Raw genomic sequence first — 21,693 nt, 5'->3', positions numbered from 1 at the left:
GTAGCTGTAAATTAACTCTTTGTTGTCCTGTTTTGGTGCCTCATCTCCCTTAACCCCTCCCCTTTTCATAAGAGAAGACAGGGGGAGAGCTTCAAACTGCTTTTTCATGATAATTAACCCAATTACAAAGTTTCTTAAAATCACCTGTACTATTGATTTCTGTGAAAAAAAAATGTAAGCGACAGATACACTTTAATGAAAATGACAGTAGCGCTAAGAAGAACAGAAAGCTGGAAGATAAAGATGCAGAATGCATAGTTCCTCTACATGAAAATTATTGTATACCATTTGTGTGTCTTGTCTGTTACAGATATTTAGCCATTGGCCATTGCACACACGGATTAGCTATTCTGGGCCCTGAAAATGCAGGTATCGCTAAAGATCCAACCTGGGTTATTCGATGAGATGGTTCTTCATGAAGAAGATGAGTTGATGTTACTGTGCAAAGTGTATTTATAAAAGCTGTATCAGGTCATTCTAGATTTATTTTATAAAGTCTTAACATTTCTTATAATGCCAAAATATACTATTAAATAACTCCAAAAATGCTTTGTCTTATTGTCTTTTATGAACATCCAGTCCAATGTTCCTAAATATTCCAAACAAAGTTTAGTCTATACCCAACATTGTTATTGAGTATAACTATATCACCCATAAAATACTAAGGAAATCCTCCTTAAAACAGTTAGTGGTCATGAGTGCTGGAATTGAGAAGCACTGTTCTAGGTTAAGGTGGCATTTAAGAATGTTAGGAATCACATAGCCTGTTAAATGGGGTGAAGCTGTTTTTATGGGCACAGTCAAAGGGGGGGGGGTCCTGTTTGGTTAAAAAAACTAGTGACAGCCTGTTAGAACTGCAGAGTTTAGTATATCCTTCGAGTAAGCAAACATCCGCTGGATATGAGAGCATCCACACAAGACCACGTTAGGTGGGTGGAGTGAATTTTATTATTTTACAGCCCTATAGACTTGCACTTTTTTTTTTTTTTTTAAACTAAATTGGAGTACCACTTTATTTCACTTTGCTTGCTGCCATTGAGTGGGAAAAGTAATATACACCCAGACACTAAACATGGTTACCTGGTCTAGGCTAGTTCTTTCTATTTACCTGTATTACCTTGGGGAGACCTCTGAGCAAATGTTTCATTCCTGGGGGACCACTGCTCTAATTTATACAGAGAAGCTTGCTGTAGGGCAATGTCTCTGGCATAAAACAAATGTCAACATCACCTATGTAAAGACCCTATTACATAGGCTGATGATGATTATGGTGACCTGTCAGGTCAGCGCTTGCTTGCTCCTCATTGCCTGCTCGCTGCCAGCGCTATTGCATGCACCAACAGCCAATGGGTAAGGGCGGGGGGCCACAGGAGGGGCTCCCTGGACTAAAGATCATCCGGGGAGCCCATAGGAGACAGTAGCGGTCTGCTGCAGCAGCTCATAATACACAGAGCAACAGCCAGCAGTCATTATCGTTCAAAAAATTTTCAACGTGTTTGAAGACAAGGATCAGCCGACATTGTGCATGTTGGGTGATTGTTGCCTATTGACAGGAGCTGTTACACGAATTTATTATCAGCCGATAATCGCTCGGTGTAATAGGGCCTTAAGACTATACACTCTCTCTGAATAGGTAATTTGACTACACCTCTTCAAGATATTTTCCGCAGTTGGTCATAGTCTGACCGCCCCCCCCCCCCCCCCTTTATAGCCGTATAGTCACCACTGTGTAAGCGGTAAGACCACTTTTTACCTACAACACTGTAAATTTTTCCAAAGTTACTTTATTACATCACATCAATGTATCCTGCAACATGTCACTGGGGAAAGAAATACAGGTAAAGCACATATAAATGGGAGTCCATCACATCTCCAATACAAGGTGTAATATACTGTAATGTAATTACACAAGACACACAGAGAACATGGCGGCTCATTCACATCTGTGGCAAAACATACTGGAAATAAAAAAAATAAAATAAAAACAAACTGGGGAGCGAGTGAGCGCTGTGATGTGTCTTCTTCATACAATTTCCTTCGTAATCCTACTACTTAGACATAACCTGGAAATTGTGTGGACGTAAAGTGCTGGAACAATATAATTTAAATTACAAAAGATAAAATTTATAACCATTATATAATAGAGCAGTAAAGCACACAATGGAAACGGAGACAGGCTATGATACGAGGCATGGTGACCGGGTCTGAGGATTAGACGGTTCCTGTTTCTGTTCCTTTAGGTCTGGGCACATGAACGTGTTCCATCTGCCCAGCGTCTGAAATGTCATAGCTGGTCTTATACTTGGCCAGAATCTTCATCAATGGTCGCAATTTCAGCCACCACTGCTCCTTTGGGATTCTGTGTCTGCATTAGGAAAGCAAAAATTAAACATTACAGTCTAAGCCAACAATAGAAACTACTGCAGAAATATAAGGAAATTTTACAGTCTAAGGCTATGTTCACACAACGTGGGAATCACGGTTGTTGTTACAACGGCCATGATTCCCACGGAAGTCACGTAGTGCTGCCTTCTGAGGTAATCCCGGCTATAGTGTATACACAAAGTATACACTCCAGTCCGGGATCCCTAGCAGCACCGAAGAAAACTGACATGTCAGTTTTCTGCGGCTGTTATTCATTGAATAGCGGCCGCAGAAAACCCTCAGTGCACACTGAGGAGAATTCCGATGCAGGCGCGCGCTAAAAATCATCCGGCCAGTACTGCAGTATCGGCAGGGATGATCTTTTCTGAGACCGGACAGGTCACGGAACGGCCGGTCTCTTATGTTGTGTGAACATAGCCTAACCATACAATAGAAACTACTGCAGCTGAATACAAAAACATTATTTTCGGCATACAATAAAAACTACGACTGGATACAGAAACTTTGCTGTCTCGGCAAACAAATAAAAAAAAACTACTGCAATCTAATATGGGAAACAATTGTTTGTGCACGGTCAGTATTCTCCACACGGGACCTCAGAGCTCCTGCCATCGTGATACGTTATGTCTGGAACGCCGAAACTGTTTGAAAGTTTGCGTTACTAGAACTGTGGTGCAAACTTTTAAACTATTTTTGAGCTCTGCGTTCACAATGAATCATGAAGGTGGAAGCACCGAGGTCTGTTTTTTTTGCGGACGTGTAAATTTCCTTCTAAGCATATAGCACAAACTTCTACAAGTAAATACACTCCAAAAAATCGTCTACCCATTCTCCCCATACACGGGTACAACCATAAATTCTACTGGAGCGATGGAGTCGGATTTGATTGACAGCCGGGGATCAAAGCGCATCATTGACAAGTGCTCAGCTTATTGATAGGCCTAACTAGATGTTTTTAGCCTTGTGTTTATAGTTGATAATTATTTTATGCCTGCCAGATGCTTATTGATAGCTAAATGTTGTAATAGATACCGTATTTTCCGGCGTATAAGACGACCCCTGACTTTCAAGAAGATTGTCAGGGGTTTGCCTTATATGCCCGAAAATGTTAACCCCTGCCTGACTGCAGCCCTACAGCTAAACTTAAAACTGCAGCTTAATTAAAAAAAAAAAAAAACAAAGTTAAAGGACAACTCCGGCGGGACCCCCCCCCCCCCCCAAAAAAAAAAAAAAACACAGACACCATACTCACCATCCCTCCGGTGACAATCGCCACTCCATTCGCCCGCCGTCCGCCCTCACCGTCACCTGCGTCCGCCGTCCAGCGATGTCTCTTGCTTCCGGGTCCATGAGAGAGAAAAGGCTGCCAGTGCGCTTGCGCACCGGCAGCCTTTTCATTGGCTGGAGCGCATCACATGGCTTCCAGCAAGCTCAGCCAATCAGGGCTGAGCAAGCTGGAAGCCATGTGATGCGCTCCAGCCAATGAAAAGGCTGCTGGTGCGCATGTGCACCAGCAGCCTTTTCTCTCCCATTCACTCTCAATGAAGACGCCGAAGAGGAAGAAGACCCGGACCGCCCCCCAGCTCTGACGTCACCCGACACCAGAGAAGAGGACTGTGACGACCGTAATAGGTAATGTATACATTCTTTAACTTCCGGGGTGGGGGGTCGGGGGTCGGAAAGTGGGGGAAGGGGGCCAGACCGGGTATTTAACCACATTACAAAGTTATATAACTTTGTAATGTGTGTTAAATAAGCCAAAAAAAATTTCCGCCGGAGTTGTCCTTTAACTCAACTGAGGTCTGTTCCCATCCTCCGCACATCTCTTATCTCGTTCCCGACGCAGGCAGCTCTCCCGAGCATCTCCGAGCTTCTCCGATGAGGCGCTCGGCTGCCCGGGAGAGCTTCAGGGATCCCCGACGCAGTCAGTGTACATCACACTGCCTGCGCTGGGAACGGGCCCCGGGTGAGTTAACTTTTTTTTATAGTGGTTGCCTCAAAACGGTAGGGGGCGGCCATTTTTGCGCTCCCCCACTGTATGGGGCGACCGTAGCCGGCGTATAAGACGAGCCCCGACTTCTAAGAAGATTTTTGGGGGGTTAAAAAGTCGTCTTATACGCAGGAAAATGCGGAAGTATGGATGTATAGATTATAAACCTTTCACAGCTGCGCATTGCTCACACCACCTCTACTAATGTATGCTATATTAACAAATATCAGGTTACAAAAGCTTGTGGTTATTGGGGGGAGGCCTGGTGATGGTGCTTTGTTTTTTGGTAATGGAGCTCTGGTTTCTGAGTTACATTAGCACTTACTTGAAATCGGTTTCGTCTCTGAGCTGCATAACTGGCTGGAAGACAAGAGCTCGTCTGCGCATCCCTAATAGACATACACTGTCCTCTGTGTTAGCAAATATTCTTCCTAGAAATCACAGAATAAAAATAATCAGCATATGAGCTCCGGGCCCGGACAATTATCATGAACGTCAATCATAGTCATTAACCGGAGGGATCTAACCCGCTAGCTGCTTCATCTACATTGAGGATATATAAACGAGATACAACACAAGGGAAAGGATCACAGATTGCTGTACTCATCCATCTATCACTGTTACAGCACTGTATTCATATAATCTATTATTTATGCTAAAGGATGATCCTGCTGACCGACATGGTAAAAATTTATTGCATTACTATGCTAAGCTGACATTGAGGAGGTGCAGTACCTCTTAGACCCGGTTCACACCAAGTTTTGGTGGTAAAAGAAATATACAAAAAATAGTTTTCAGTCTGAATCCTTTTGTTTAACAGGACAGTTAAATCATAGTGGGAGATTTATTAAAGGGTGTAAAATTTAGACTGGTGCAAACTGCCCCCAGCAACCAATCACAGTTCCTCTTTCCTTTCAGCACTGCCTAAAGCTGAGCTGTGATTGGTTGCTGTGGGTAGTTTGCACCAGTCTAAATTTTACACCCTTTGATAAATCTCCCCCATAGTCTCCATATGTACGCATGTCAAAGGGATGGAGGCCATGGTGTGAACCAAGCCTTAGGGTGGGGTTCATACTACGGAATTCTCGCGGATAATGTCCGCGGATAGCGGAATACGCCGGACCATAGAATGGTGTCTATGAAGCCGGCGGAAAGGCGCCCGGACATACTGCGGAATTCCGCGGACATTATCCGCGAGAATTCCGTAGTATGAACCCAGAGCTGTACAGGCTGTGAATAGCAATGTCTTTCTACGTTCTAGACTTTCAAAAAGAAACTAGGAAAAAGGGGAAAAAAAACAACGCCCTTGGGTCAGCATAACAGATTCTTACGTCTGCAGAATTTCCTAACTGGTAGCTCTAAAAAAATTTTTAGAAAAAAAAGTAGGCAAAAAGTAAATAAATATCCATCCCCCACTGCTGCTGTTCTGACAGTGATTGGGTCCCTGGCTCCCTACATAGTAAGTCAGCCCGTGACCCAGTATGTCTATGCGTGGCCCAATGGGCATTTCCTTGAGTTGCTACGTGGACTACAAAGCAAAGATCAGCAGCGACTTGGAATTTTATCCTTCCAGACAACCCCTTTTAATGAAGACTTTTCCTAGGCTGGCGATGGGAATGCTTTGGCTGCCCAGCTATTGCAAACCAACAATCGTCTCTCCAGATGATCAACATTGTCTCTCCAGGCATGATGGGCAGTGTAGTTTTGCAATAGCTGGAGCATCAATGGTTTCCCATCCCTATTCTAGGCCCACAAGCCTGATGGAGAACACACTGGGGCACATATATCAATGTGTGCCCCTGGTGTACGCCATGGATGTGAGGCACATGTTGAAAGACGAGTGGGTGGGGGGTTGAGGTTTACGCCTGCAAACAGGTCCAGCGAATGGGAGCGGAGCTTGATTTAGGACTGGCGGTCTGAATAAATGTTTCCCCCTGGGTTCTCTACGGCAGCCTCTACAAAGACGTGGAAGGACCCTAATTTTGCAACTTGGGAGAGGTAGGAATTGATGCCATAGTCAAGATTGTGCTGAAATCGGTGATGATTCCATATTTTGTGCAGGTTAATTCTATGTTCTTGATCATACACCACGGTTAGTAAAGTGCAAAAGGAAGAGGATAGTGAAGTGACCCCTACACACAGAGATGAGAAGGGAAAGCATTTACAGTATTTACACCAAGTAATAATAAGACATTACCTTCCTCTAAGTATCCCGAGTAGCCATGAAAGAAAATATAAAAGCAAAAAAAAAGTATATTTAGCTACTTATAGTTTCTACGTTCTCTAAGGCAGCTGCATGCTGTGTGCGCCAAGCAGACTCACAATTCTGCAATGGAAAAAGCAAAAGGTGGCAGCAGAAGCTCTTCAATAAAAGGTAATAAACATCATATACAGTGCAATAGTATCAATAGTAGCAGTTTAGTATGGTGTTAAGTACAGCTATTATCTATATACAGTGGTACCTTGGTTTAAGAGCGTTTTGGTTTAAGAGCTGAGTTTTTTAAAATTGTGACTTGGTATAAGCATTGCTTTGGTGTAAGAGCTCCCTGTACTGGGTGGGAGGGGGAGGGACATGGTCTGCATAGCTGGTCTACAGCCCTGTACTCTGACCCAGGAAGTCTCCCTCACCTTCCAAATCATAGCAGATCCACTTCAGGCTGAGGCTTACATCAGGGGACAGGACTGTGGAGGTAATCTCTCCATAGCTGTAACCCCTCTCTCCCCGGACAGAGAGCGCTGCATGTATGTGCCCACATCTGTCCTGCTCATTCCTCCATGCCCCCTGCAGTCTCTGTCAGCCCTGGTGTTTCCCATTCTCTCCATTACTGTACAGTAACTTATAATATCACATATTCTGCTGTTTCTAAATGTTTCTTTCATTAGTTTTAAATGTTATTCAGAATAATAAAACATTATTTTTGGGGTGTGGAACCAATTGTCTGCATTTCTATGATTTCTTATAGGAAAATTTGCTTTGGTTTAAGAGTGGATTTGGAGTACAAGCACGGTCCCGGAACGAATTCTGCTCATAATCCAAGGCACCACTGTACATACAAATGTAGCTATGGGATCCGTTAGATAATCACCACTCACATGTGCCGTATAGAAAATAAATACCAGTTATGAGAAGGTTACGGCTTCCATTCCAGAAAGACCTGGATTGTGGGTAGTTCCTCCAGTTTTTGCAGCCTTCGTTTTCATACTTGCGACCTGATACTTCCAGTAATAGCCAGTTCCATGCCTCATTTGACTCTCTTACCTATGGGTTATTCCCCTCCCCCCAGCTTTATGTATACAGACTGACATATTCAGTGTTAACCATGTTACCCTTTCTGTAGGTTTCCTTCAGCTTTCTGGAGATCCACTGAATGGCTTTCGCTGAGATTTTTGTTCCAAAGTTTCTATCGAATGGTGAAGGAGCGCCTCCCTGTAAAATGACACATATATATCTATATATATCATAGTATAATGTTAAAATTGTACAGCCCTATGCTCACTAAAGCGTACCTGGTGTGTGTGTGTAACACTACCTTTGGCCATTATATAATTGGTATATGGCATGGTTCACCAGTTTTCCTCTCTACAGGCTTCATCTCTAATTTTCAGTTGTCGTTGACCATGTGGGTGGAGACTAGCTGCTATTATGTCTTCCATACACTGCCCCCCCCCCCCCCCCCCCACAAACAAAAAAGGGTACCCTGCTCATCTATATCCCTATAATACACCATGCAAAACAGCAGCAGCATGGAGAACAACAAAGAGCAGCCCAGACTAAGGAGAGTGGGATTACCTTGTCAGGCCTTTATGTCATGTGACAGAAGCTACAGTAAATGACCGTGGGACCACCAGTCCCAGCTGTACCATAGGTGTTGCCCCTACTACTGAGGCAGCCCACCTTTCCTATAGGATTCACCAGTATTATGACAAACGGTTGCTCTTTTAGTGTTCCCCTTTGATGTTCTGGTGTCTATGTTTTCAATGTTATAAAAATAAACCCCTTAACCCTTCCCACATAGCTCACATAATAAGCAGCTTTCTATACATTACCTGTTGCATGTGGCCCAGTACATTCTTCCTGCAGTCAAACACTCCCTTCCCTTCCTCAGAATAGAGCTGATATATGAAGTCTGTTGTGTAGTTCTCGTTGCTGTTTTCATTCCTGAATAAGTAAATGCAAAAAGAGTGAAAAGCTGCTTTATAGCTCTATGGATAGAGTATGTAAAAATGGTGGCTATCAACTGCCTGACCCTTTTGTTACCCTGCCCCCTGAGGAGTCTAAAAGCAGCTTACCTAACTCTCTCCATTGCCAACACATGAGCGCTCGGCCATTCCCAACGTTCATGTATATGGAATAAAGAGAGACCGGGGGGATAGCTGTCGCTTAAAGTGACTCTGTACCCACAATCTGCCCACCCCAAACCGCTTGTACCTTTTTATAGCTGCTTTTAATCCAAGATCTGTCCTGGGGTCCGTTCGGCAGGTGATGCAGTTATTGTCCTAAAAAAACTTTTAAACTTACAGCCCTGTGCCAAACTGGCGTGGCCTAGAGTGTCTGTGCATTAGGCTTGCACCAGCCCCCCATCCCTCCTCCCCATCCTCTTCATCATTAGGCATGATCCAGGCAGGTATTCTCCTATCCGAAGGTACAAATAGTTTGGGGGGGGGCAGATTGTGGGTACAGAGTCGCTTTAAATGAGAAATTTGCATGTGGCTCTGGAGTCAGTAAAATGCCCTAATACAATGTGTGTAGGTCATGAGGGTGATGTTTGTACCTCAGCACAAGGCCTCTCTGGATATCTGTCTTCATCTTTTCTGTTAAATGCTCCACATTTGCCTATGTAAAAGGATAAAACATTCATCATTATTCAAGTGTTAACTATTGCCATTTGCTTTGTCCCCTGCCTTGTGTAATAGAAGCAGTGGCAGCAGCAGACCATCACTGACTTCAATAGGCAGCCCCTTTCCCTGCTCTCGCTCGCTGTCTGTGCGTGTAATAAATCGACAAATCCTCCCCTCCAACTCTGGGTAAAAACAATGGGCGCAGGTCCAGGTAGGCAATGTGGTATATAAACGTTCCCCCCTTTGTCGCTTTGCCCACAGGTGGAAATATTTACTAAGTTAGTTGAAAAAGAATTTAAAGATGTCTCCTCATCTATAATGGGGGATAATCTTAATAAAATTCAACGTGATGCATTAAAAGACCTGGGGACATTGGATGATGTAGTGTTTAAAGCGGCAGATAAGGGGGGGAACGTTGTGGTGTGGCCCACAATTAAATACGAGCGAGAAGCTTTTAAGCAGCTAAGAGACAAAAATACTTATAATAAACTACCATATAATCCTGTGGGTCCCTTCTCTGTAGAATTACAAAAAATATTAGACCGTGCAGTAGAAGAAGGGATTATTCCTAAAAAGATCTATGATGGATTAATGCAAGTACACCCACAGATACCGACCTTTTATCTTCTCCCAAAGGTCCACAAAGATCCTGTTAACCCGCCGGGCCGTCCGATAGTGTCTGGCATAGATGGACTATGTGATCCAGTTTGTAGATTTATAGATTTTTATCTAAAACCATTAGTAAGTACTTTACCTTCTTATATCAAGGACACCTCGGACGCCCTGGCGAGGATTGACGGGATCTTTGTGGACCCCGATATGCTTCTAGTTGCTGCAGATGTTGAGTCTTTATATACGTGTATCCGGCATGATGATGGTTTACGGGCTGTGAAATTCTTCCTGGATATGAGCCATTGGGACTCCGATACCTGCCATTTAATTTTGGAATTATTACGATTTGTGTTAACACACAATTTTTTTGTGTTTAAGGACAATTTTTATTTACAAATGCGCGGCACGGCCATGGGGGCGGCCTGTGCGCCTTCATACGCCAACCTCTTCCTGGGATTCTGGGAGAGGGGGGTTTTTCAGTGTGGGGGCGCCCAGGCTGCACCCCATGTCCAGTGTTGGTTACGTTATATAGATGATGTTCTTTTTGTTTGGCAGGGGTCGGAGTCCGAGTTAAAGGGCTTTATGGAAGAATTAAATACAAATGATGTCAACATAAAACTTACATATAAGAGTGATCTGAAAAAAATAGAATTTTTGGACATCCAAATTGAGTGTGGTGAGGATGGCATGCTGCAGACCGATGTCTTCCGTAAATCTACGGCGACAAACTCTCTGTTGCATGCGACATCTGCACACACTCCAGCCACCATCAGAGCTGTACCTACTGGTCAGTTTTTGCGCATGAGACGGATATGCTCCTCTGAAAATAAGTTTAAAGCCCAGGCAGAGGATCTTAAGGATCGGTTTAGAGAAAGGGGCTACAGTAACCGAACGATAGAGAGGGGCTTTAGACGAGCTAAAAACACTAAGCGAGAAGATATACTACAGACGGGTAGAAAGATAAAAAATAAAAATGATGGCACAATTAGATTTGTCTCAACATTTAATTGTAAATGGGAAACAATGAGGGGAATTTTTAAAAAGCACTGGCCGGTCTTATGTACAGACCCAGTGCTAGCAGCAAAGTTGCCAAAGGTTCCAGCTATGACGGCGAGAAGGGGGAAGAATTTAAAAGACATTCTCGTAAAAAGCCACTATGTGGCAAAACCAGATAATCCGTTTGGACGGACACATGTGAGAACCGGATGTTACCCCTGTGGTAACTGTGTAGCCTGCCCCAATATATTGAGAACAAACTCTTTCTCCTCGGCTGATGGAGAACGGGAATTCAAAATTAGGGACTATGTGTCTTGCAGCAGCACACACGTGGTGTATTATGCCACGTGTGGGTGTGGCAAGATATATGTGGGACTCACCTCTCGAGAATTAAAGATCAGAGTGAGGGAACACGTAAGGGGAATTGTGGCGGCAAAAAATATCGATGAAATAGAAACCTTAAAAACAATACCCAAACATTTTAAACTTTATCATGACAGTGACCCAAAAAGTTTTCTGGTGAGAGGGATCGAGAAAGTCAAGGTTGGAATCAGAGGGGGCAATGTGCGGAAGATTTTAGCTCAAAAGGAATGTCGTTGGATCACTATTTTAGGTACCCTGGCCCCTATGGGCATGAATGAGAATTGTAGTTTTGTTTCATTTTTGTAAATCCATGTATTAATATCTTGTTTTTTTATCCTTTCTTCTGTCTTCTTTTTCTTTCTGTGCTTCTTTTTCTGCGGAATTATATTCCTGCAGGTTTTCCTACTATTTTAGGTTTTTTTATTTTTTCTTACTGTATATTACTGAGACTTTGGAGAAGATTTCATCTGGTGGACATGTGTGGAACTTCCTTCGTGTTGGAGGAATGAGGTTTATGATGCTTTGAGAGATATCTCTCTACATGGGAAATGCTATTCTCTCCTTTGTATACAACGAATAAATTATTGCCTTAAAAAAATTCTTTTGGATTTATGGGTGTATATATATATGTATTTTATCTTATATATGTGTATATTTAGGTATATGTGTATGTATATATATGTAGATAATATAGCTATTACACAATATGTGTTTGTTTTTACAATTTTTGGGATATAACCCTTATCACTATTCACATTAGGTATTTTTGTTTTTAGTGTTTTTTGCGTTTTTTTTTTTTGTGCTGCACTTTAAATGTACTTTATTATAATTAATCACTTATAATCATGATTTTTGATATAATCATGTTTCACTATTGTCCATTATATCACTTTATATGATCTATATTCACATTTTTCTTATTATTGTATTATAAAACATATTTTCTTTATTATTATATATATTCATAATTATGTCTCACGATTTTCACGCTTTTGTATATTTATATATATATTATATTCTCTCTAAAGGCAATGATTACCCTGGTAATTGTTATAATCATGTATACACAATGTTATTGTGAGAGCGAGGGCTTCGTATTCAGAGAGTGTCCTTTGATAATGTTTCTCAGCATCATGAAAAGCGAATCCATGATTGGTTAAACAGAGCCATGTGACCTAACATTCCCGGGCGTGCGCACTGGAGCGGTTGCTGACGCCGTCGTCGCATCCTGCCGGCCTCAGTACCTGATGTGCGCATGTCCGTGACGTCTTCTGTTGCGGACATGCGCACTTGGGGTGAGCTGCCGGACCGGATGTGACGCGGCCTCCGCTTCCGGTCCAGCGCGCCGCAGTCCCGGAAGGAGCATGGCTATCAATTAGTATTGAAGCATATTTAAGGGGGGTAAGATCAGAAGTAGGCAGTTCCCCGAGGAAGCGTGCAACAGCGAAACGTACGTAGGAACGGCTTGTGCGGTGTCAGACAATATGGGTATGTGCAATATTTTCTAAATGCTATAGTGGCCACTTGGCTGTCTTTGTTTATATGTGGAATGATATTGGGTCAGTACTAGAACAGTATATGATTCTATGCACTTTATAGCTATATTCCCATTTTAGAAAATTGTTATGGGTATAATACCGCATTGCTGACACCATTCTTATATGTATTTTTATTGGGGTCAAAATTTTTTAAAATAACTTTTTATATTGGTTACAATTGTTTGTGTATTGGTACCTATTATATACAATAAAAATTCTTTATATATTTTTATGAATTAAGCCCATTGTGTTTCTCTATTCGTATACAATGTGGTATATAAAAGAAAATTTATTTTTAAAAACACAACGCGTTTCGAAGTCTTGCTGACTACTTTCTCAAGTGACTTAAGACACTTGAGAAAGGAGTCAGCACGACTTCGAAACGCGTTGTGTTTTTAAAAATACATTTTCTTTTTTTTCTGGACCTGCGCCCATTGTTTCTTCCCAGAGTTGGAGTGGAGGATTTCTCGATTTGTAGCAACCTGTTTGGTTCCTGGGAGTGGCTGTGGTTTAAATACATGCTTATATTGAGTGTTGTGTCTTGCATTTGCACAACAAAATCAGGTGAGAGTCTCATATACACTCTCTTGTGCTTCCTCTACCCGTTACAAACACGAAACACAATGATAACAATAGGTCCCCCTAGTGGTGATGACAGGCAGCCAAAATGTTATAATTTAATGCTATGTTTATGCAGAGGATTTGTATCTCTATATTACTAGAAAATGAATCCCTAACCACTAAAGATATATTATGAAAGTAATAATAGAATATATAGTGAGAATAAGTATATAGTAAGTAAGTAAGTATTATAGTAAGCTAAAAGCGATATAATACTTTGCCTTCACCTACTATTTACATCATTGGGCACAATATATTCATATATACCTGGAGTTCACGAATGTCAAATTGTTCCTCAAAGATGTAGGCTGCATCGGCACCAGCAGCGAGACCTCCCATGTTGGCCAGGTAGCCGCAGTAGCCTCCCATTGTTTCAATGATGAAGACGCGCCTCTTGGTTCCGCTGGCAGATTGTTTGATGCGATCACAAGTCTAATCAAAATGCATGGTGCAAAAATACAGAATAATGTCACATAGAAAACCCAATCACTTGTCACAGGCTGGCGCTCATACAGTGCTATATTTTTCAGCACTAACAATAGACGATAGGAAAAAATAAACATATATATATATATATATGTTTTTAGTTTTTTTTTAGTGTACGGACCAGACTGTCGCCAAACAAGTTTGTTTTAGCATTTTGTTTGCATCAGATCCATCAAGTTCTGCTTCCATGGCATTCAATGAGATTGTTACTGATCACTTGGGGGGAGGGAGGGGGGGTATTAGATCTGTGATCTTGTATGGGGAGGTTTCACACATGACATTGTGTGCAGTTTTGTTTTTTTTTTGTTTTTTTTTTTACTATGCAGTATTTGAAGCCATTACTAAGAGTTGGACTTTATAGGAAAGAATCTTCTCCAAATGCATGCCAGGAGGGAAGGGTCTGCTCAGTGATCACCACGTTACCTGCTGGCATGCAATTTTTAAAAGGTCCAGGTTATCTTCAGGGCAAGCCATCAATCGCTTTTTGGTTGGGTGACAATTTGGCACCCCCACGGATCAGCAGTTCAGCGCCCGCACTACACAGTGTATGGGGCTGGTAACTGCTAGCTCCATTCACTGTGTAGTGGTGGTGACGTGTAACTGCTGCTCAGGTTCTGTTAAAAAAACATGTGAGATGAGCTGCAGTATCCAGATCCGACCACTATGCAGAGAAGGAGCCAAGTAATTCCAGCCTCATCCACTATGTAGCATGTCAACCAATTAGCCCAGAAAAATCCTTTAAGACAGAAAAAGAACAATATATATATATCCCAGGAAATAAAAAAACGATGGAATGAACTCTATCATTTCCCCCTGCGACATAGAATTCGCTTACCGTATCGCCTCTCTGCTCCCCCAGCCTGTCCGCCCTGCTCCTCGTTCCGCTTGTTTTCCCTGCTACACGCCTCCTGCTCCCCCGGCCTGTCCGCCCCCGCAGCCGTACACCTGCCCGAAGGTGTGCCGTTCCGCTCCCCGTCCACCCTGCGACATGCCTCCTGCTCCCCCGGCCTGTCCGCTTTGCTCCCCGTCCTCCACAACGCTGTATGCCTGCTGGGAGGTGTGCCGCTCTGCTCCCCATCCGCCCCCAGTCCCATCTGCCCCATTGCCATATGCCTGCCGGGGAGGTGTGCTGCTCTGCTCCCCTGTCCGCCTCCGCTGCCAAACATAGAGCCGGGCAACTCCTCGATCGTTCATTCCGTCATTTCCCTGAAAGGGGTCAGGCATTTGATAAAATCCCTAGGGAAATGATGGAACATTCCATTATTTCCCGGGGTTTGATCAAATCACTGATTCTATCATTTCACTGCAATATATATATATATATATATATATATATATATATATATATATATATATACACCTATAATAATACACTACTGGCAATCATGGCTTCAAAAACTGCATCTAAATGACACACGTGAAATCAGCTTCACTGATTAAAATTTGTGGAAAAGAGTGAACCTAATGTACTATTCTGCATATATTAATGATCCTTGTCTGAATATTTAGATAGTAGATGCTGCATATACGCTATGCGCTGTGCAAAATCCTTAGGAAACATCACCTGTGTATCTGATGGAAGTGACATGCAATATAATCTAATAAGAACAGGAAGATGAATGGAGTCTAAATATTTCAGTGTCCGATATAATGGATGTCTGTGACATAACACGGAGGAGGAGGAGGAAGACGAGCTGTAACCATCTGATAGCATGTTGCCGCTTATCACCTTCCTGCAATCCTCTCATTGCACGGCCTGTCATCACCTTATCCGGCACCAGCACACAATAGCTCACAGGCAGTGGCTGCACTTTTACCAGTTTCCTCTTCATATTGTGTCCATGTATATCACATGGGCGGTGGCGTTTTATTGCTTTATTGTCCCAATGATGTCAGTGGTTTGTGATTTTTACAGTGTGATGTATAGAATGTAATATGGTTGAGCATATATTTGTGTAGGTTAATAATAGTGCAGCGGGAAACAATGTGTCATGTGACATGCTAATAGTTTATAAGGGATAAATGCCTTGTATAATATTATTAGGCTACTACTTAGGCTGTCAATTTCTTGCACCAGTCATCAAAGATGACTCTAGAAAGAGTAATGGAAACCTGTCATCACTTTCATGCTGCCTAAACCATAAGTCAATGGGGTGGTCCTTAGTGGGTTTCCCCCCTCTCCACTGCCCTTAAATAGGTTATATAGGCTTAGGGGCCTATTCCATAGAGCGATAATCGGCCGAATCGGCCCGATTCAGCCGATTATCACTATGTGGAATAGAAAGAACAATCAGCCAATGATCGTGTCGTCGGCGGATTGTTCATTTAAGTTTAAACCTAAAATCATCGGTCGCCACCCGCGCATCGCTGCGTGGAATAGCGGTGCGCGGCGGGCGACCGACGATTTCATAAGCAACATACATTACCTAACCATGTTGTGGGCCTTCTCCTGCGCTCCTTCTTCCTCCCGCTCACGCGCAGCAGCAGCTTCGGTGCGGCCTGTCTGAGCTGACAGAGCGCTCAGCCAATCACTGGCCAGGACCGCCGCTCAGACAGGCCGCACCGAAGCTGCTGCTGCACACGGGACCGGGAGGAAGTGGAGCGCGAGAGAAGCCCTGCAACATGGTAGGTAATGTATGATGGTTAAACAAGGGCCCTCGCTAAACGATTATTGGGCCATGGAGTAGGCCCAGTAAACGAGCGCCGATCTAGCAGATAGGCGCTCGCTTACATTATTAATCGGGCCCTGGTCGACCCATGGAATAGGACCCTTACACAGCAATGCAAGATGTCCCTTCTTCCTTATGATTAGTATGGCTCTCTATGCTATGCTTTGCCCTGGATGAAGTACCCATTTGTACCCACAGAGTCACAATCCATGACCCCATTTTTTTAAATTATTATAGACATTATATACAGATAGGGGGGCATCCATCTTGCTGGAGCTCTTTTTAACCGCATTTAGAGGTATGTTTTACAGCAAGTACTATGCACATGGAACACAACCGACTGGAGGGGAACCTATTTACTTGTATTAAGGGCAGACTAGATGCATCACGTGGTCTTTTTCTGCCTACAATCTTCTATGTTTCTATGAGTATTTTCTGGGCATGCTCTGTGACCTGTGCAGAGGTCACTCTATAGGGAGAGAGAGTCTGACCTCTAAGCTTTAGCAATTTTAAGTGATATGTCATCTATAGACCAGTGTCACTATAATGCTGTCTGGGATGATAAGAAAGGCATTGCTGGGAGTGCTCTGTAGACAACAGGATGTGTCATCTTATTATTAGGCTTAGTGGTCAGAATAAAAACTGCAAGATTTCAGGATTATTTTAAAACATAGATTGTAAGATGAAGAACTAGAAAAAACATCACCAAAAATTCTTAACAATGATGTTTAACATAAAAACTTAAAACAATAGGTGATTTTCTGATGACGCATTCCGTTTAAGAAAAAAAAAAAACAGGAAACTATTTTACACATAGTCTCCAATAGGCAAAATAGCCCAACTTATAAACCTGAAAGAAGACATAAATTTGTTCATTCAAAGTCATGTTGTTCATGAATCATAAGACCGAAATGAGTCCGGTTATGACTATGTCCATGACGCCATCTTAAAACGATTCTGAAAAAAAGCAAGACATCTTACCTCCATAATGGCATTGAGTGCAGTGTCAGCGCCAAGACTTAGGTCAGTGCCAGGAACATTGTTGCTAATGGTTGAGGGCACAACGCACATGGGGATGCAAAACTCTTCGTAAGTGCCCCGAGCCTCAGCTAACTGCAGCATACTCTCAAAAGCCTGCGGTGGCAGCATGAACATGTGCTTAGCGGACCATTAATGTATGCGTGTTAGTGGCTCCTTCTGTGCGCTGGGAGGTCTGGCTTCCCAAAAGCATAGGGGAACGGTGACCACTTAGTTGGCGGGATGGTTTGGTGGATTGGTCAGTGTTGGCTCCATTACTGTTAATAGTTTGATGATGTTTAGCAATTACTGCGGTGCCCAAATGAGAAAAAAAAAAAGAGTGCACTGGGGTCGCATTGGCGCAATTAAGGTCTGAAATGGATTTAGAAGCTCGCCCCCCATGCAGAGCGTAAAAACGGGGGAAAACTTATGAGGAGATCACAATGTCGTAAGCAGAAAGGTCAGCAGAAGTGGAGAAGCCAAGTTAGTTTTTAGAGCAGGAATATCACATTATTGTGTGTTAATTGATGGGCGGCAAAAGAGGACAAGAGTAAAGGGTTAAAACTGTCTAAAGACCAATAGAGGATGGTAGATGCCCTGAGCCACAACTGGTATGAAACTAAACCTGGCATGGTCGGATCTTGGCATGGTGACACTTGATGTCTTGCATTATCTCTTAATAAAGTACTGGGCAGCATGGCTGGATCATGCACTTTCTTGAGGATCCCCATTCACCCTTTCATAGTAACCTGATCACAGGTTGTGAAATCTCCCATGAGCAGTAATCTGTAGGAGAACTTAGCTGCAAGTCTTCAATTTACCCACAGCACCCCCATAGGGAAAAGGAAATATTGCAATTAATGGCTTTTAATGTATAGATGTGCAGGGTCCTCCAGGGAGACCAATCTCTCTAATAATCTAAACCTGATTAGTTATTAGGGCATTGTGAACAATAAGGAAACTAATGCCTCATTCACACATGCTGATCAGCAATTGCGGACCTGTTGATTTCTATGGCCCCATAAAAAAATCCGTAGTCATTATGAATCCGTGATGGGGCCCATGATCAACCTTTTCGATCAATGGGTCCCTGCACATTGCTGACAGCTAAGCAATGTGTCCATAATAGCGGATCTGCAATTGAGGACAGGATGCGTGAATGTAGCTTTAAGGGGCAATCCGGGAAAAATTAACTTTTCCCCTATACATGATATGGGAAAAGTAGGAGATCGCAGGGGGGGGGGGGGGGTGGAGCCGACCCCGGAACCCCCACCCCGTCGGATCTCCTTATAGGACCCCAACGGCTCTGTTATGAATAATAGAGCCCCAGGTTAGCGGAGCTCTATTCATTCCTATGGAGCGAAGGAAAGAGCCAAGTATGGTGGAAAAGCATTGTACTCGGCTCTTTCCGTCGCTCCATACGAATGAATAGAGCTGCTGGTCACATGCCGACCCAGGTCTCTATTCATAACAGAGCTGGCGGGGTCCGATACGGAGATTGCCGGGGGTTCAGGGGTTGGACTCCCCGTGATCTCCTACTTTTCCCCTTTCCAGTGGATAGGGCAAAAGTTAATTTTTCACAGAAAACCCCTTTAAGGGTTAGAAATGAGGGCAACTCAAAACGTGTACGAGACCAATCGTTCAGAACTGAAATACCGGCGGTTGAAGAAGTAGCAAAAACATGGATACAGCCATGGGCCATGACCGCACAATGTCTTTTTTTGACCGTTTGACTTTTTTTTTTTTGGACAGGCATCATTTTGCAGCCAAATAACAGAAGTTATTTAAAAATTACAGAAGTTATTTTAAACTAATGGGCCTTACTTGGCAACAAAATTAAGGATGTCCCAAAAAAAAAAAAAAAAAAAAACAGCCAACAAACGGCCAAAAGAAAACATTGTGTAGTTGTGGGCTATGGTTGTATCCATGTTTTCCAGGACTCCCTATGGCTGCATTCAACTTCTTCAGCCGCCGGTGTTCCAATGTCTAACTATAGCACTCGTGTATACTTGAGTGGCGCTCATCTCTACTAAGAGTAGGTTCTACTAAGAGTGGCCTCATCTTACTGTACTCACATAACACTTCCTACAGTCTTTACTTGTCCACCACATCAGTACGGCATTTTAACTCTTTACTCATCCTTTGTGAATTTTTCATTCTTTTACTTGTATTTGGATCATTTTATTCTTGTCGATTAATGTGTAAGTGTTAAAAAAAAATCATAAAAATTTGTGATTTTGTTCTCTAGGTGTCCGGTTAGACTCATGGTCGCATAATACTGGAAGCATGAGAGGAGCCTTATGGAGCATTTCTTCTTGTATCCTCCATAGGCTATATACTGATGCAGAGACGCCCATTGCATCCATATATAAGTGTGTTATGGGTGGAGGAGCAGAGGTATAAGCACAGGCAGCGTAAGAAATGATTACGTAATCTGTATAGGTTGGTGGTGATTACGGATAAGTGTTCGATTTGCACTTCTCATTGTTAAAAGCAAGTCATCTGGCGTCAGGACCCATGCTTTATTGATAGGACGGCAAGGTCAGAGGATTTGTACAGCGACTGCGGTTGGAAAAGTTATATTGGTATATGGTCTAAATAAAGTCAGCTTAGATTTCACAGCTAGAGGCTGTCCAACATGCTGGAGCTAGAACACATCTTTTATGTCTAGTAAAGGGGTCTAGATTGCAAGAGTCTTGAGGTGAACATGGAGAGATCTGAGTTTGATCTACTTAAAGTGAACCTGTCACAGTGCAGGCTGCAGGAGCCGAGCAGACGTGTATATATAGCTTGGTTGGGATAACTTGTAATTTATTCAAATCAATCTCTGTTCTTTTTGGTCTAAATAGTCAAGGGGGACGTCCTACTTAATGACTGACAGCTATCTGTGCATATACAAAGCTGTTGATCACAGAGTAGGACCGCCCACCTGATTTGTTAGGCCAGAATGAGCAGGAATTAAGTTATCCTGGAACTTTTTCCATACAACTATTTATCTGTGTGCTCAGCTCCTCCTACTTTGTAACATGCTGCCTGCAGACCAGACTGCATTTCCAATAAGACATATTCAATTCTAAAGGGGCTTTATGGGAATAAGGGGAAAAGATCTGCTTTTCCCCATAAATAGTTCCATTATTATTCACGTGTTTGATCTATTCCCATATAACCTCTTTAAAGAAAATCTGCCAGCAGCAATTCATGCCCCAAACTGCAGACACTGTTAGATCAAGGAGACACATGGTACCTTTCATATATCTATCTGTGCTTCCAGAACACACAAAAGTGTGCAAGGAGGCGTTCCTGAACTCCTGGAATGCTTAGGGCTGTAACGCCTCCTCGCTTCCCTTCCCACTTCAGAAACTTGGGAACACCTCATTGTGCACAAGAGAATAAAAGCATCTATGTTACGGAAGCAAAGATGGATATATCAAAGGTATCATGTGTCTCCTTGACCTCACAGCTATGTAAAAGTATCAGCAGTTTGGAATGGGAATTGTGGCTGAGAGATTCCCTTTAGGAAAGTCACATTTCACTGGTAAAGCTAAAAGGACCTTACCTCCGTACAACATCACCTATAACATCTAAGAATAAAAACCATGCTACATACAAGTTGGACAACGCACTGAGATGCTGTTCCAAGATCACAGAATCTTGGTGGATCCTTGGACTTTTTTACTTGACCAACAGGAATGGCATACGTACAGAGGTTCAGATGCTGGACACACATAAGGGACAGTACAGATGCATCAATGAGACAGCTCTGGGGAAGGATGGATCCTGGAGAAGCCATAGCTGGGACGCCAGCAGCGATCCATGCTACTATGTGTAATAGCGGCTCATTTACTAACATCACAGCATTCAGGACTTTTCTCAAGACGTCTTGTTGCTTTGTAAGACAACTGGTTTTACAGGATAGCTTTAGCAGAATGCCACCGGGCAGCATTCATTTGCTTTACTAAAGGCACACATCTATGCTGAAGCAAACTCTACATAGGAGCTAGCAATCTACAGGACTACTAAGCTGACATTACGAGCCACGTGCGGTCATGAGGTGATGATGATGAGCAGCAAGGAAGAGAGTGGGTTAAATAAAGTGCAAACAGCGTTATGCATGCAGCATGCAATACTCACCGCCGTGTGATGTCGCCTGTGGCTTTATTTATCAGAGTTTGCAGAC

At 42.9% G+C, this 21,693-nt stretch overlaps 2 protein-coding genes across 5 annotated transcripts in view; one reads left to right on the top strand and one right to left on the bottom strand.

Moving 5' to 3' along the window:
- Positions 1–548, top strand: part of PITRM1 (pitrilysin metallopeptidase 1) — a 30,848-nt gene extending 30,300 nt beyond the window's left edge. The window contains exon 27 of the mRNA XM_069960512.1: positions 311–548. Coding sequence (XP_069816613.1) covers positions 311–404 — 94 coding nt within the window. The 3' untranslated portion in view covers positions 405–548. The remainder of the gene's footprint in view (positions 1–310) is intronic.
- Positions 549–1,764: 1,216 nt separating this feature from the next.
- The window catches only part of PFKP (phosphofructokinase, platelet), an 87,169-nt gene continuing 67,240 nt past the window's right edge, over positions 1,765–21,693 (bottom strand). For 2 of the 4 annotated variants that reach the window (XM_069958935.1, XM_069958933.1), the window contains 7 exons: positions 17,481–17,633; positions 13,612–13,776; positions 9,148–9,209; positions 8,423–8,534; positions 7,703–7,802; positions 4,701–4,806; positions 1,765–2,365 (listed from right to left, as the gene is read on the bottom strand). In XM_069958935.1, the coding sequence (XP_069815036.1) occupies positions 2,212–2,365; positions 4,701–4,806; positions 7,703–7,802; positions 8,423–8,534; positions 9,148–9,209; positions 13,612–13,776; positions 17,481–17,633 (852 nt within the window). In that variant the 3' untranslated portion in view covers positions 1,765–2,211. Of the gene's footprint in view, positions 2,366–4,700; positions 4,807–6,572; positions 6,702–7,702; positions 7,803–8,422; positions 8,535–9,147; positions 9,210–13,611; positions 13,777–17,480; positions 17,634–21,693 lie in introns of those variants that run through there. The other 2 variants (XR_011361754.1, XM_069958934.1) reach the window with 2 other exon arrangements.

The sequence above is a fragment of the Dendropsophus ebraccatus genome, chromosome 2, assembly GCF_027789765.1.
Source record: "Dendropsophus ebraccatus isolate aDenEbr1 chromosome 2, aDenEbr1.pat, whole genome shotgun sequence".
Taxonomy (NCBI): Eukaryota; Metazoa; Chordata; class Amphibia; order Anura; family Hylidae; genus Dendropsophus; species Dendropsophus ebraccatus.
The sequence above is the reverse complement of the archived record's forward strand: the minus strand, read 5'-3'. Positions and strand labels throughout refer to the sequence as shown.